Source organism: Talpa europaea (genome assembly GCF_964194135.1).
Source record: "Talpa europaea genome assembly, chromosome: X".
Lineage (NCBI taxonomy): Eukaryota > Metazoa > Chordata > Mammalia > Eulipotyphla > Talpidae > Talpa > Talpa europaea.
The window spans coordinates 52,745,158-52,760,415 of record NC_140081.1 but is presented as its reverse complement, the minus strand read 5'-3'; the positions used below and the strand labels follow the sequence as shown (position 1 = coordinate 52,760,415).

Below are 15,258 nucleotides of genomic sequence, written 5' to 3'. Positions count from 1 at the left end.
AGGATGAGGAGTAACTGCCAGAAAGAAATCCTCATACCTGGTACTGATGCTTATGGGTTGTTTACCATTATTTTCTTAGCATCTCACAGTGTTATATAAATACTCAGTTCTGTAATGTACCTTATGAATTTCATTCAGTGGTTTGTTGATTTTGCTGTTCATCATTCATTTTTTCTGTCATTTTATCTGTTTAAAATGTCCAGTGAATCTACCTTTCCCTGAAAAAGAGATTTAATTGTACTAATCTAGCTACAAGTCAATTCTTGCATTAATTTTGACTTACTTCAAAATGCAGCATTTAACATTTGTACTATATCATTTATCCAGTATGATACAATGTCACCTTGAAGGTGACTTTGAACTTACAGGAATTTTATAGTTTGGTTGAAATATATTGTGTAGTGTTAACTATTTTCAGTATATAAGGATAGACTTACTTCACAGGGCAAGTGAATGCTTGTAAATGTTTATATGGCTACCAAGATTTCTATTTTAGGGAAATGAGCAGAATGCTCATTTGGTATTTGAAGGAGAATTCCATAGACTTAGTCTTTATTCTGGTCATTTTTTATGAAAATTAAGAACAATGGGAAACAAAGGAGATAAGATGATCTGATAGGAGATGAGTCCTCAGAAGCACATTTTTAACTAGAGGGAGAGCTTCCAGTTACAGAAACCAAAAAAAAGAAGTCTAGAAAGAATTGTTACTAAAAACAAATGATGTGGTATAATAATTTCCCTTCTTTTTTCGCAGTATAAATCTCTTGTTTTACTATTTAGATTTTAGGAATAGCTGAATATGGGGTAGATGGGTTTGAGGTGGTAAGACAGGAATGCATGAAATTCCCAATATAATATTAAAGATGTGTTATACTTAACCAAATATAGTCTTTATCCTAAAATTCCTTGATGGCACAGTACATTTGTCTATACATTTAATTTATTATTTATTTATTTTTTAAAGTGATAGTGTCTTTGACTATAGTGCATCAATAAAACAAAGCATAAAATGTACTTGAGAAATCATAGTAAAGTAAGCAGAAAATCAGACCTCCTTCCATTTAAAAGATTTATCCTTAGTACTTTGTGGTAGTGAACTTAATAAAATCATGAAATATGTAATGGAACTTGGATTTCTCATAGGGTAGAATTGTGATGTGTATATCCTGTTTTTTCTCATCTTAATATTCATAATTTAACTTCAGGAAATTGGTTTCAATTTTTAGGTTCTAAGAAGTGAAAATCCTATTTTGTATTTTCCAGTGAATATCACCTCTGCCAGGCAATTAACTGGATGTAGTCGCTTCAGCCATATTTTTCCTTCATCTGCTTACCAGCACATTAAGATGCATAAGAGAATTCTGGGGCACTTATCATCTGTCTACTGTGTAGCATTTGACCGAAGTGGGAGAAGAATTTTTACAGTGAGTTTAAATTTTATGGTACTGTAGTATGTTAGTGATTTACAACAATTGAAGCTAGGCTTTATGACATTGAATTCTGTTTTATAAGCAGTTTATCCTTTTTAGATACATGAATGTAAGAAAAATGAGAAGATGAGTAGAAATTGAAAACTTTTCTCATTTTATGTAACTATAATCTCCTCAATCTTTTGGGAAACCTATTCTAAAAGGCTTTATATTCTAGAGGTAGTTAAATTGTGTTAGCTACTTAATTTTATGTCATTCCATTTTAGCAAATATTTATAAAATGTATTTTGGATGTTAATGATCATGATGAGGATAATCCTTGACATCTTTTTATTAACATTTATTAAGTAACATCTACATCTGAGTAAGATTTCATCTTACTATTTTAAAGCAATTTTGAATATTCAGTAGAAAGTTCAGCATAATATTTTCACCAGACATTAACAGCCCCTTATTTTCCTGAGAAATGAATGTGAATTTAAATTATTTTGAGTTGTCAGGACTGGTAGTAGTAGTTTTAAGAAACTCTTCATTAATGCCATTGCCAGTTAGAATAATGCTTTGCTAGTGCTATCATTTGGACATTGTTTATATTTGTTACTAGATTTATGTTATGTAGAAAGAGGGCATTGCAAAGTAAAGGTTCAAGAGTAACCTAATAAAACCCCTTTGTCTTTGGATTTTTTTGTGTGACAGGGAAAATGGCTACTTCGTTGTAAATGTCCTGTCCTTTTGTGTTACCGTAGGGTTCAGATGACTGTTTGGTGAAAATTTGGGCTACAGATGATGGACGCCTCCTTGCTACACTTCGAGGGCACTCTGCTGAAATTTCTGACATGGCTGTTAACTATGAAAACACTCTCATTGCCGCAGGCAGCTGTGATAAGGTTGTAAGAGTGTGGTGTCTTCGAACTTGTGCACCAGTTGCAGTCCTTCAGGGACATTCAGCTTCTATTACTTCCATACAGGTAAGAAAATTTAAAAGATATCTCTAATGTATATAATACAATAAAATTTCATTTTGTTATTTGTATAATTTGTATATTTTTATAAACAACAGGAAAATGTTGATCTCTTACTGTCTTTTGTTCTTATGCAACAGTCTGGTATTTTTTTTAAGAAAAAAAATTATTGAAGTAACATTGCATTTTAACATTAGTGTCAGTTGTGCATTATAAGTCAACATCTGTATATGCTGTATTAAGTTTACCATTAAATATCCAATTCTATTCTTCACCATACCTTTGACCTCTTTACCTGATTTATACCTGCCCACCTGCCCCCCATTTTCCCCTTGCTTGATAACCCCCCTTGCCTGATAACCCCCTTTGCCTGATAACCATTAATTTGGTCTTATACTCTACAAATTTATTTTTGTGTCATCTAGTTTATTTATTTTGTTTCTCTATGTACCACATTTGAGTGAAATCATATGGTGTTTGTCTTTCTCTGACAGTCAGGTATATTTTAAAGTTCCTTTTTCCTGTAAATCTATTCCCTTTAGAAAAGTTTCCTTGCAAAGGTTTTTGCAGATACAGTGTGAGACATCTTATTTATCTCACTTATATTTATTAAGAAGAAAGGAGACTTATAAATGCCTTTAAGGAGCAATATGAGTACCTGTTGATTAGGATATAAGCACGTTCTAACTTGAATATTGGCATACTTTGTGTTAATATTTGCTGCAAAATATTTTTATCAGATTCAGTATATCTGTAGTTTAATGGTAGGAAAATTTTTATATTAATTTCAGTGATTTCTTATTTTAACTGATGTTTGACATTCAATAAATATATTGACTTAGAGCAGTAGATGAGAGCTGTCATTTCTGATTTTTTCATTGTCTTATACATATATCTAACTTGTTAGTAAATCATGTTGACTCTACTCTCCTAATACTTATTTAGAGTCTGACAAATCTCATGACCTCCATCATTAATACCCTATTTCATACTATCATCTGAGACCTAGATTATTGAAATAGACTTCTAACCGATCTTCCTGCATCTTCACTTTTCTCCCTCTTGCTCCACTCTAACCTCTGCATAGCAGTCTGAATGATTAAAAACAAACAAACAAAATGAAATGGAATTTAAATCAAATATCTAATAATGCTCAAGCCTGACATAAAAGCTGATGCTTTTAAAATGACCTACAGGACCTTATAGATTCTCAGCTCCTTGCTCTCTTTGACCTAATCTTCACTATTTGTATACTCATTCTGCTTTAACTGCTGCCCTCTCTGCTTTTTTTTGCAGCACTCTAGCTACACAACTGCTTTTGCTATTGCTTTTTCTTATCTCTGAAAGGGTCTACGTTGAATAGTCATAAGACTTATTACCTCATTTTCTAATTGCTTTGTGCATGTGTTACTTTCTCAGGGAAACCTTCTCTGATCACCTTACCACTCTAATAAAATGATAATTCTTACCCCCCTCATCTACACTCTGTATCTCCCCTGAGTTTCAATTTTCTCCCTAATAATGATCACCACTTAGCATGCATTCTATGTATGTGCTTTATTTATTCTTTGATAACTGTCTCATTTAATATCATTTTTTAATTGAGATAAAGTGGTATGATATTGATAGTTGTAGCCTCTGGGCAGCGGAATTGTAGGTTGCTCTTATTCTTTTTACCTTTAATAAGTATGTATTTGTATCTCTGAATTGCGTATGTTTTTATTTTTATACTATCTCAATTTAAATATAGTAGGGATAATAAATGTTTCAGTGTTTCTTCAAAATTAACAAAATTGCTCTTTCAATTTGTTTCATTCTTGTAGATCAGAGATCAACAAATTTATAGGCCAGATAGTAAAAGTTAAGGCTTTGCAGTCTGTGTGGTCTCTGTTGCAAATATTTAACTTTGCTGTTGCAGTGCAAAAGCTGCCATGGGCAGTGTATGCTAACTATGTTTCAATTAAACTTTATTTACAGAAATAGGTAGTAAGGTGGAATGGGTTTGTGGGCCATAATTTCCTATAAATTGTGGATTAATGTTTTCTAATGAAAGCTTCTCTGTCTTAGAAATGAAAATATAGGAAAGTTACCCAAGTATTTATTTATCATTTATATGCATTTTATGTATGTATTTATTTATTTTTTACTTATTGTTCATTTTTAAACAATATTTGCTTTTTTTTTACACCCCTCAGGTGTAGTCCCCATAGAATTTCCTTCCCCAATGCACCCGTGCACCATCACCACAGTCCCCTGTGCTCCTCCCTCCCTCCCTCTGATCCCTCTCCATCCTCCTCCCCTGTAGGATGTCTCTGATTTATAATTGTCCATTTTTTCTTTGTTGTGTTTTGTACGGTTATTATTTTTTTACATTGATGTCTTATTGGGTTCCCCTATATTCCTGCTATTAAGTGAAACCATCCAATATTTTTCTTTTTCCTTCTGGCTTATATCACTGAGCATAATTCCTTCTAGCTCCATCCACGTTGCTGCAAATGGCATGAGTTTATCTTTTTTGATTGCTGAATAATATTCCATTGTGTATATGTACCACATCTTCTTGATCCAGTCATCTATTTTTGGGCATTTGGGTTGTTTCCAAGTTTACCTTTTATAAATAGTGCTGCAATAAACATAGGGGTACAGGTGTTATTTTGTTATTATTTATTTATTACTTATTTATTTTATGTTTTACATCATTGTTCATTTTTAAACAATATTTACTTCCCCCCCCAGTATTAATTTCTTTACTATACATTAACTATGAAGAGATAATATTAATTAATGATTATTATGTGAATTAAACTCTGTAGTTTTTAGAAGTTCTGTGCTTCCAAATAGTAAAACTAAGTTAAATGACTTTTATCTATAATGATCCATTTTTCATTTGAATTAAAATTTTATTCAAATACTATGCATCTTTATCTGTAATTTTTATATCAATGGAAGGTATTCTTTATCTGTTTGGAATTTTTAAAACTCTAGGCATACTAGAGATATGTTTGATTTTCAACTATTTTTTATGTCCCATGCATCATTAGCCTACTAGCTCTTCTCAGTGATTCTATTCTAAGGACATGTAAAGTACTAAGTGTCAGAAACTCAGACTCCTATGATTAAGGCCTATGTTCATTTTCTGTCAAGGGTAGTAACTGTCCTTTACATTGGCAACTTAGTATATGTTTTTTAATCTATTTTTCCATGATGATGTGAACAGAAATTTGATCTATTTGCACTAGTCATTAAATTGAATGATAATGGTTACATTTTAAAAGAACAAAATTGATACCACACTTCATTGAAGTTGGAGTTTAAAGTGAGATATTAAATAAAGCCCTAACACTTAGATATTATTTCCTAATCATTGGTTTAGATTTACTTCTGATGCCATATTCATATGTACTATAAAAATTTCATAATTTTTACTATGTACATTTATGTTTAGGAGATTATTAATGATTTAATTGTTTTTTTTTTATTTTTTTTCTGTGTGTAGAACTGGAATGTAGGCCAGAGGTGTGGGGGTGAGAGGATTCACCAGAGACAGAGTGGGGAGCAGAACAGGCAGATTTACTGAAATATACTGCTGAGGGGAGCAGCAGGCCAGACAGGAGAGGTCTGCTGCGCCATGTGGGTTAGCTCCCTGCTCCCTGACTGAGGGCTGGGGGGGTGGGCACTGTGCCTAGAATTCAGGTTGTATTGGTGATAGCACTGAGACTTAACCCTTTAGGCCACCAGGGAATCCCTAATGATATAACTATAAATGACTTGAGTTTCTTCATTAAAATTAGTGAAATCTTAGAAGTGTCATGTTAAGTAATTTTATTTATTTTTATATATTTTATACCAGTGTTCATTTTCAAACAATGTTTGCTTCCCCCACTGCCAGGTATAGTTTTAAAGTCGTTTTTATGTCTGAAATATTTTACAATGACAATTTTCTACAGTTACTTTATATTTTAAATCTTTGTAAAGTGTTCATTTATCTCAATGATGTAAACTAACATTACTTAAATAAAAAAATGAAAGAAAAATACATTTGATGGTTAATTGCTTGTAGTTATCGAATTACCAGTATATTAATAGGCAGAGTTAGCTTTAACAAAGATTTCGGCTATGCATTACATTTTAGATCACAAATTAGAAATACTGCTAATTATATTTCAGCATTTCAAAATATTTCTAAAACTTAAGAAATTTAAATAGCTGTTATTGTGAAACAAATTTTAAGTGAATATATTATAACCTGTTTATTAAAGTGTGTATAATTTTAGAACATGCTATGTTTAAAATAAGTTTAAACATAAAACCTTTCTATTTGAATTAGAATTTTTTTTTTTTTAAGTTTTGTCCATCAACTAAAGGCACAACCAGATACCTCACTTCTACTGGTGCTGATGGAACAGTATGTTTCTGGCAATGGCATGCAAAAACAATGAAGTTTAGGTAAGTTTAGAATTGGGTTAGATATTTTGTGTAAAACAAGCATGAATAATTTTGCATTATTACCTTGAGATATTTTAATAGTCCATATATTTAATTAGTTACTATCTATCTGTATATATATGTCCATACTTCAATTTTGTGTTAGAGATTTTGAAATAAAATTTTTATGGAACTACATTGAAGAGACTATACATAGTTTTGGTAAAGAGTATTTTTTTATTTCTTACCCTGCTATAAGACTTTGAACTTCTCCTAATTATAGTTCAGTTGACTCTTGAACAATGCAGTTGTTGGGGCATTGATCCACATGCAGACAAATCCACATACAACTTTTAACTCTCCCAAAACCTAACTACTAATAGCCTGCTGTTGTATGGGAGTCTATTCAATAACATAAATAGTCGATGAACACATATTTTGTATCTTATATAGAGTATATGTAATTATTTGTATACTGTAGTCTTAAAGTAAGCTAGAGAAAAGGAAATGTTACTAAGAAAGTCATAGGGACAAAAAATATGTTTATAATACTGTACTGTATTGTTGATTCCATAAAGCTTATATCATTTGTTTAGAAGTTCATTTGTCTTTTTAGTACCTAGATCAATATTGTCTTATATGCTAAAAAACGCTGTAGATACTATACATTTTCTCATACTTGATATCAATAAATGAAAAGTTAACATGAAAAAGAAATTCATGTTTATTTACAGATATAAAGATTCACACATTGATAGCAAAGCAGCAGGAACATAATTACTTTATAGCAGTTTAGTGTAACTGATGTGATTGCTTCATGTTGGCCTAGCCTATACACTATGAGTGAATCCTTATAAAATTTTTTATGGCATATAGTATTACAGTCATATTCATATTATAGTACTGAAAATGTTAAATTTTAAAAAAAACTGTGATGATAGACTGATATGCATTTTGAAATCTCAAAAAAAAATCTTGTAATATATTTATTTAAAAAAATCAGCATATAAGTGGGCCTACACAGTTCAAATTCATGTTAATCAAGGATCGGTTGAATTTATTTTAAAGCTATATTAATATTACTGACATTGTAAAGTTTATTTTTAAGGGTAAATGCATTTTTAACATGGATGATGGGAATAGTATTTATTCACTTTCAATTGTGTGGTTTCTATAATATTGATACTATATATATATTAATATCCAGCAGCATGCTAAGGTTTTTATGCATTAGATAACATGATGAAAAACAAGAACATATTACTTTTCTCTTAGAGATCGTCCAGTGAAATTTACTGAGAGATCCCGACCCGGAGTTCAGATATCTTGTTCATCTTTCAGTTCTGGTATGTATATTTCAAATTTGTGGAGGTAAAAATGCTTATATTTCAGTGTTAACAGAAATATACCAAAAGAGTGAACCATATGTTATGATAGGTGGACCTTTGTGGACTCTAATTAGCATGTAAAGGCTGTTGAGTTTTTTCTTTATTTGCAATTAATATTTTTATAATACAGATTTTAGTCAGTAAAAATGCAAATTCAACACTAAAATCCTGCCATGACATTTCAGAAAACATGTTGCTGTTGCTTCATATAGGAGACACTTTTACAATGTGTAAACAGTGCTTTCCTACTGTTAATAATCATTCTCTAATTAGCTTTTTCTTTTATTGTGGTAAAATATAACAAAAATTGCCATTTTAATAGCCATTTTTAAGTGTATGGTTCTGTAGTATTAAGTATATTTACATTCTGCATTCATTACTACTATACATAGTATAGTAGTAGAATTTTCTCATCATCCCAGAAGTGGTTGAGTTTATATATTCAATCACTATAACTCCTATAAAGAGACTTCTAGATAATAGATCATTTTATAAATAATTTTGCAACATTATTGTCTTAACATAAAAAATAAAGGAATGAATTCCTCAAAGCTGTGACCTTAAATCCTACAATCCAGACTTGGTTCATTGCATAACTGGTAGATTTTTTTGAGTGAATGTTTTGGTTGCCCTTTAAATAGTTCTCTTCTTTGTATTGAATTTTATCTATTTTTTCTAAAATGTGGCTATGTCTTTAATGATTAGAAGATAACCTTTTAATGAACATGGGGTACATATAACTAAGGAAGCTATCAGAGATTTTAAAGTACCTTGAGATGATGTTTCTTTGTTTGTTTTTAATCCTCCAGGTGGTATGTTTATTACAACAGGTAGCACTGACCATGTGATTAGGATATATTATTTGGGTTCTGAGATCCCTGAGAAAATTGCTGAATTAGAGTCACATACGGTAAGGGCAAAGTAAGAAATTTAAATATGCTGCTTTCTTTTTCAATATCCCTGGGAAATTGGTATTATCTCTTCTGTTCTCAGCTGCACCCTATTTTACTAAGATTAGTACTAAAATGTATATGAGTAACATGTCTTTTCAGTAATAGTGTAATATTCTAGATTTAGTATAGTTACGGTTTTTAAAATAAGTTCTATTTGACTATAGGAAAAAATTGCATATATATTACAGTCATAATTTATAAATAGTAGTTTATAAAAAGAACCTTAGCTGGTTCTTTTAGCCTGCTATACTTTAATTAAATAAGTTGTTGGCATTTAAATTGATAAATTAGTTAAATTGATATATTTGTTAAAGACATACATATTAAGTATGTCTTAGGAAAAATTTTGTACTGAATTTAGCTTGTCGATGTGAGTATTGTTTTCAAAATGATGTTAAAGATCCCTGAAACACAATTCCACTCTGTAATCAATAACAACCTTCTGTCAGGGAACAACTTTATTCCTGAGGTGAGAGACATTAGGGACTGACACTTTTCCTCTCAAGTTCTCTCCCCTCCCTTGTGTTCCTTTCATCTTTTCCTACTTATTTTTTAATCATTTTTTTCAGATAATTATTTACTATGGATCTTGGGAGTAATTTTCTTTCAACTCAATGTACATGTCATTGAAGTTGTGTAGTCAGAAATTGAAAGCACTCAGCTTTGCAAATCTTAGTGTTACTGTTCTTAACTGCTATTGACAACTGATTTGAAATAGTATTAATATACATTAATAAAAAACACACAATTTCCCTGAAAGATAACTTTAAAAAAAGATACTTTGTGAGCTGTAGAATCAATAATATTCCTGAATCTTGTAGTAAAAGAGACCCCTGTTAGAAAACCTTTTCTTTCTCGAGCTTTTGTAAATAAACTTCTGCTTCCTGTTTTGACATATAAACATAGGACAATATCATGAAGACTTACTGAACCAAACTGAGTTCTTGTCTTCCTGTTAACTTATTCCTAAATACTAAAATTCTGGAATATTTAAATTGTGGAAGGGAAAAACCTAGGATATAAAGATCTCAATATGAGACTATCCAGTGGGAGAAATTCATTTGTGCTAGAGCATGCAAGGGAGGCATCTTTACAATTACTGCCCAGGTAGAGTGTGTATACCCGTGCAGTTAAGTTTATTGAGAGCTGATAGAATAGGGAATAATAAATTAATAGGAAATAATTGGGCAGAATGAAGAAAAATTGGTAGAGGTGTCTTTTTTGTTTTTTGGGTTTTTTTTTTTTGCATGTGTCTAGCTCATAAGAAGTCAGATAAAATAAATAATCCCTACCGAAATCAGTGGGGACTTTAGTATTTAAAATAAGATGTCCCTTCAGAACATGTAGAACCAATTATTGCAGCTAGTGAAATCATGTAACAGTATGAATCATGGTTACCTCAAAACATATACAGCCTAAAAAAAATTTAATGAAAAATAATTAAAAATCACATAATATCTGAGTTTTTAATTAAAAATTAAGTGCAAATGCAATGTAGTAATTGAGTGGTTTGTGAAAATGTGTGTACAACATTTGAGGGTACACTTTTATTATCAAGGGATAAAGAAGAGAATTATCCACATTTTGGCTTGCACTTCACTCTTCTTGCTGTGATACACATTAGATTTGTAAGAGTATGGTTTAATCATTATAAAAGATTCAAACAACAGTCTATAAATTATGGTACCCAAGGGCTATCAGATAAATTCATTATAAGTTAGTTATTCCTTGTGGGAAACAAAATTATTTTTTTCTGAAATTAAAATAATGGATTAAGGAGGGAATGTAACTACTATTAAGTCAGTTAAAGTGGTGTTTCCATTGGCATACTATTTTAGGGGAGACATAATGAACTAATACCTATTCAGAACTATCTGTCTATTGTGATTATGGTTTTCTAAACCATAAAAATTACAAGTTTGCTTATGTCTGGTTTGTCTCAAATTACTGTTGATAAGTATTCCTCCTTGGCTAATTAATTGTTTAGCTTTCATTAATTTTTTCAAAGAAAATTAGTGTTCTTTTTTAATTGTTTTTAAAAATCTACTCCATGATGCTTTTACAAGTGAATTTGAGGGGAAGAACAATTTGTTTTTTATATAAATTTTAACCATAAATCTGTTGTTTTATGTTATAGGATAAAGTTGTTGCTGTTCAGTTCTGTAACAATGGAGACAGGTAACTATGAAGTACATATTTGTGTAAACAGGTGTTTGAAATATTTTATATCAGTTGCCTCAGCAGCATCTACCTCTAATATAGATAATTTATGTCTGTCCAGTCATTTAGGCTGAAGCCCTTATTATCTTTGATGTTGCCCTTACCTCATCTCTTCTCAATTCCCATCTAATGTGGAGGGGAAAAAAAAACACCTTTTACACTGTTGGTAGGAATGTGCACTGGTCCAATTCCTATGGAAAACAGAATGGAGTTTTTTCAAAAGATTAAAAATTGATCTGCCATATGATCCAGCAATTCCACTCCTGGGTATCTACTTGAGAATACAAAAAAACTTATTCAAGGAGAAACATGCACTTCTGTGTTTATTTACAGTACTATTTATAATAGCCAAGCTATGGAAACAACCTAAGTGCCCAAACACAGGTGAGTGGATCAGAAAGATTGAGTATAGTATTCTATACTCAATAGAATACTACTCAGTTATCATAAAAGATAAACTGTTGCCATTTGTTGCATCAGGGATGGAGCTAGAGCAGCTTACTTTAAGTGAAATAAGTCAGAAGTAGAAAGACAAATACCTATGGTATTACTTACATGTGGAATATAGAGAAACCAAACAAGGGGTCAGATAAAGCCATACTAATAATAAGCCCTAGAAATTTGACTATAGACATGAGGCTACCAGAGGGGAAAGGGTAAGGAAAAGAGTAAGAACAAAGTGGGGAGGGAGCACAATGGACTATGATGGTGAACTCTTGGTGTTTTGATGATCGGTGTGGTATGATAGCACCTGAAGGAGGAGATGGGCAGTCCCATATTTCTAAAACATGAACAAGGTGAACCAATGTTACCTCAACAGAAAAAAATAAGTAAATAAAATCCCATTCAAGTAATAGCCATAGTCTATCATTTCTTTCTAAGTGATTTCTTTTTCTGTTTTGTCTTGCTTTTTCAATTTCTGTTACCACCTACCTTAGTCAAGGATTCCATTATTTGACCCATTATCTTCAATTTTCTTTTCACTGCTCAATATATCCTGACTGTCTTTGCCAGATCATCTTTGCTCTATTTAGAAATCTTTAATGTTTCCTCTGTCTCGTATAGGAATTTGAATTGAATCAAATTCAGTTGAATGAATTGAAATATTTTAGCCTGGCCTTCAGAATGACTTAGAAATATAGTCTTCTCTCATCTTCTAGTCCCTGTATAAACCCTCAAAGCCAGCTTAATTGATTTACTCATCTGTCCTGTATATCCCATGTATATTCTCTCATCCATTCCTTTGCGTCTTCATACCAGTCCTGCCCAGAAATACCTCCTACATCCTCCTGTGCTTCTACATGCATTTTCTCCTTCTTTTCCCCTCTTTTTTTTTTTAAGATTTGTTTATTTATCCATACAAGAGCTGGGGTACAGGCCAGAGATGCAGGGGGTGAGAGGATTCACCAGAGACAGAGTGGGGAGCAGAATAGGCAGACTTGACTGAAATACACTGCTGAGGGGAGTAGCGAGCAAGACAGGAGAGGTCTGCTGCGCCATGTGGGTTGCTCCCTTGCAGGCCGGAGAGGCTGTGGATTGCTTAATAGCCTGGTTCTTAACCCCTTGCGCCACTAGGGAGGCCCCATCTCTTCTTTCTCTTAGTCTTCCTCCCCTGTTTTCTCTCTCTTCTTTAAGACATACTTTCTTTTTAAGGTTCATGCCCTACTTGACGCTATTCCTCACTGCTCCAGCATATATCTTTCTTGTCTTACTCTGAACATCTCTATCCCTTATTGTCTTGAAAACTCATGAAACATATTTCCTATGTCTGTAAACTCAAATTATGTACAGGTGTTCTTGTACCATCTAAAATGTCTCATCCTATAAGAAACCTGTGCTAGCCTGAAAGTTGGTGTAGATTAGAATTGAAGTTTTAGCCATGAGGCTTGAATTTTTATTCATATATATCTATGAGGACTTTATATAAAAGACCATGTTTTATTTTTAAATACTTTTTGGACAGTGGATGATTTTTGTGATGAATTTGTTCATATTTATTAAATGTAAGAGTAAATGATAATTGTCCACCAAGAGTTAAGTTTATATTAGGATTTCAAATAATTTTTAAGGTTTCTTTATTGCATTGTGCAGTTATATACTTGCTTCTTCCATGAGAAAGGACTCTGCATTTTTAAATTCCTTTGTCTTTTTCCCTAAAAGAGAAATATTTTATTTATTTTTTTTTATAGAGGCATGTTTTATTTATTTATTTATTTGTTTGTTTGTTTTGTTTATACATGCACTGGGTACAGTCAGAAGCGCGGGAGGGTGAGAGAATTCACCAGAGCCAGAGCAGGGAGCAGAGCAGGCAGAAGGACCGAAGTACACTGCTGAGGGGAGCAGCGGGCGGCAGGAGAGGTCTGTGCGCCATGTGGGACCCTCCTCCGGTGGCCGGGGAGCAGCCGGGGATTGAACCGGCGTCGCAGAGGCCGCGGGCAGCTTCTCAACCCAGCGTTCAACCGCTGCGCCACCGGGGGAGGCCCAAGATTATAAAAATATTTTATAATATTTATAAAAATGGTGACTGGAAATAGTATATTTATCATTAGGGAATTGATTAAATGGATTTTGATGCATTCATATAGTTGAACACTTATTAATAATGATGGTACTTTTATACTTAGAAAAAATAGAAATATATCTACAAAACACACTTAGGAAAAAAAAATTATGTGTACTATGATATATTTCCTAGAGAGGGAAAGATACATGTGTTTGTTTTTAATAAAGTTTGAAAGAATACAAATGAAAGTATGAACAGTGACAGAATTATGAGGGAATGAATGTGTTTTTATAAAAGTTTTAGTGAGATATAATTCACGTGACACAAGATACAATAGCTTTTTCCTCCACTTTTATTAATTTTTCAGTCATAAACATATTTATATAACTTTGGGGATAAATTTTCACACCTTCATGTGTGCACACGTTTCACTCATCCGCCAATAAAACTTCCTAGCCAGTGTCCTATCATGTTCCTACATTTATCGCCTCCTCACTCTTCCCTCTAGTAACAAGTATATTTTTCACAGTCTTAAGAATTATTTTTGCTGGCCCTCCCTGGTGGTGCAAGGGGTTAAGCACTGCACAATGAAGCAATTCGCAGCCTCTGCAGCACAAGTTTGATCCCTGGCCGGCCAGGGAGATTCCCACATGGCACAGTAGACCTATCCTGTTGGGCCTGCTGCTCCCCTCAGTAGTGTATTTCGTCAGTCTGCCTGTTCTGTTCCCTACTCTGTCTCTGGTGAATCCTCTCATCCCCCGCATCTCTGGCCTGAACCCCAGCTCTTGTATACATAAATAAATAAATCTTTAAAAATAATTATTTTTTCTGTGCTTTACTAGTTTGTTTTCTTTGGTTACTTATATTCCCTACATGACTGAAGCCATCAGGTGTCTTTCTTTCACTTTCTCACTTCACATAGCATAATTACTCCAAGGTCCACCATTTTTGTCCTAAAAGGTACTATTTCATTTTTTTACTTTTTTTATTATTTGAAGATTTATTTATTTATTTATACAAGAACTGGGGTACAGACCACATGCGCGGGACGGTGAGAGGATTGACCAGATACAGAGCGTGGAACAGAACAGGCAGAATGACGAAATACACTGCTGAGTGGGGAGCAGCGGGCGAGACAGGAGAGGTTTGCTGTGCTATTTGGGACCCTCGCCGGCTCTTCTGAATTGGACTGGTGCTGCAGAGGCTGCAGACAGCTCCACAGCATGGTGCTCAACCTCCTGTGCCACCAGGGGAGGCCCTTCATTTTTTTTTAATATATATTTTTATTAGTTTACATTGTTCTTTGTATTTAAGAAGTATAAGATTCTTCCCTCCCCGCTTTCTGGTGTTGTTACCATAGCAATCCCACCACCAAAA

The 15,258-nt window shown here is 32.8% G+C and overlaps 1 protein-coding gene across 1 annotated transcript in view; it reads left to right on the top strand.

The window, feature by feature from the left end:
- BRWD3 (bromodomain and WD repeat domain containing 3) overlaps positions 1-15,258 on the top strand; it is a gene marked incomplete at both ends in the record, with an annotated part of 168,940 nt that overhangs the window by 68,384 nt on the left and 85,298 nt on the right. Inside the window, 6 exons of the mRNA XM_084259146.1 lie at positions 1,264-1,424; positions 2,177-2,398; positions 6,738-6,838; positions 8,093-8,163; positions 9,015-9,115; positions 11,296-11,336. Of these exons, the coding sequence (XP_084115272.1) occupies positions 1,264-1,424; positions 2,177-2,398; positions 6,738-6,838; positions 8,093-8,163; positions 9,015-9,115; positions 11,296-11,336 (697 nt within the window). The remainder of the gene's footprint in view (positions 1-1,263; positions 1,425-2,176; positions 2,399-6,737; positions 6,839-8,092; positions 8,164-9,014; positions 9,116-11,295; positions 11,337-15,258) is intronic.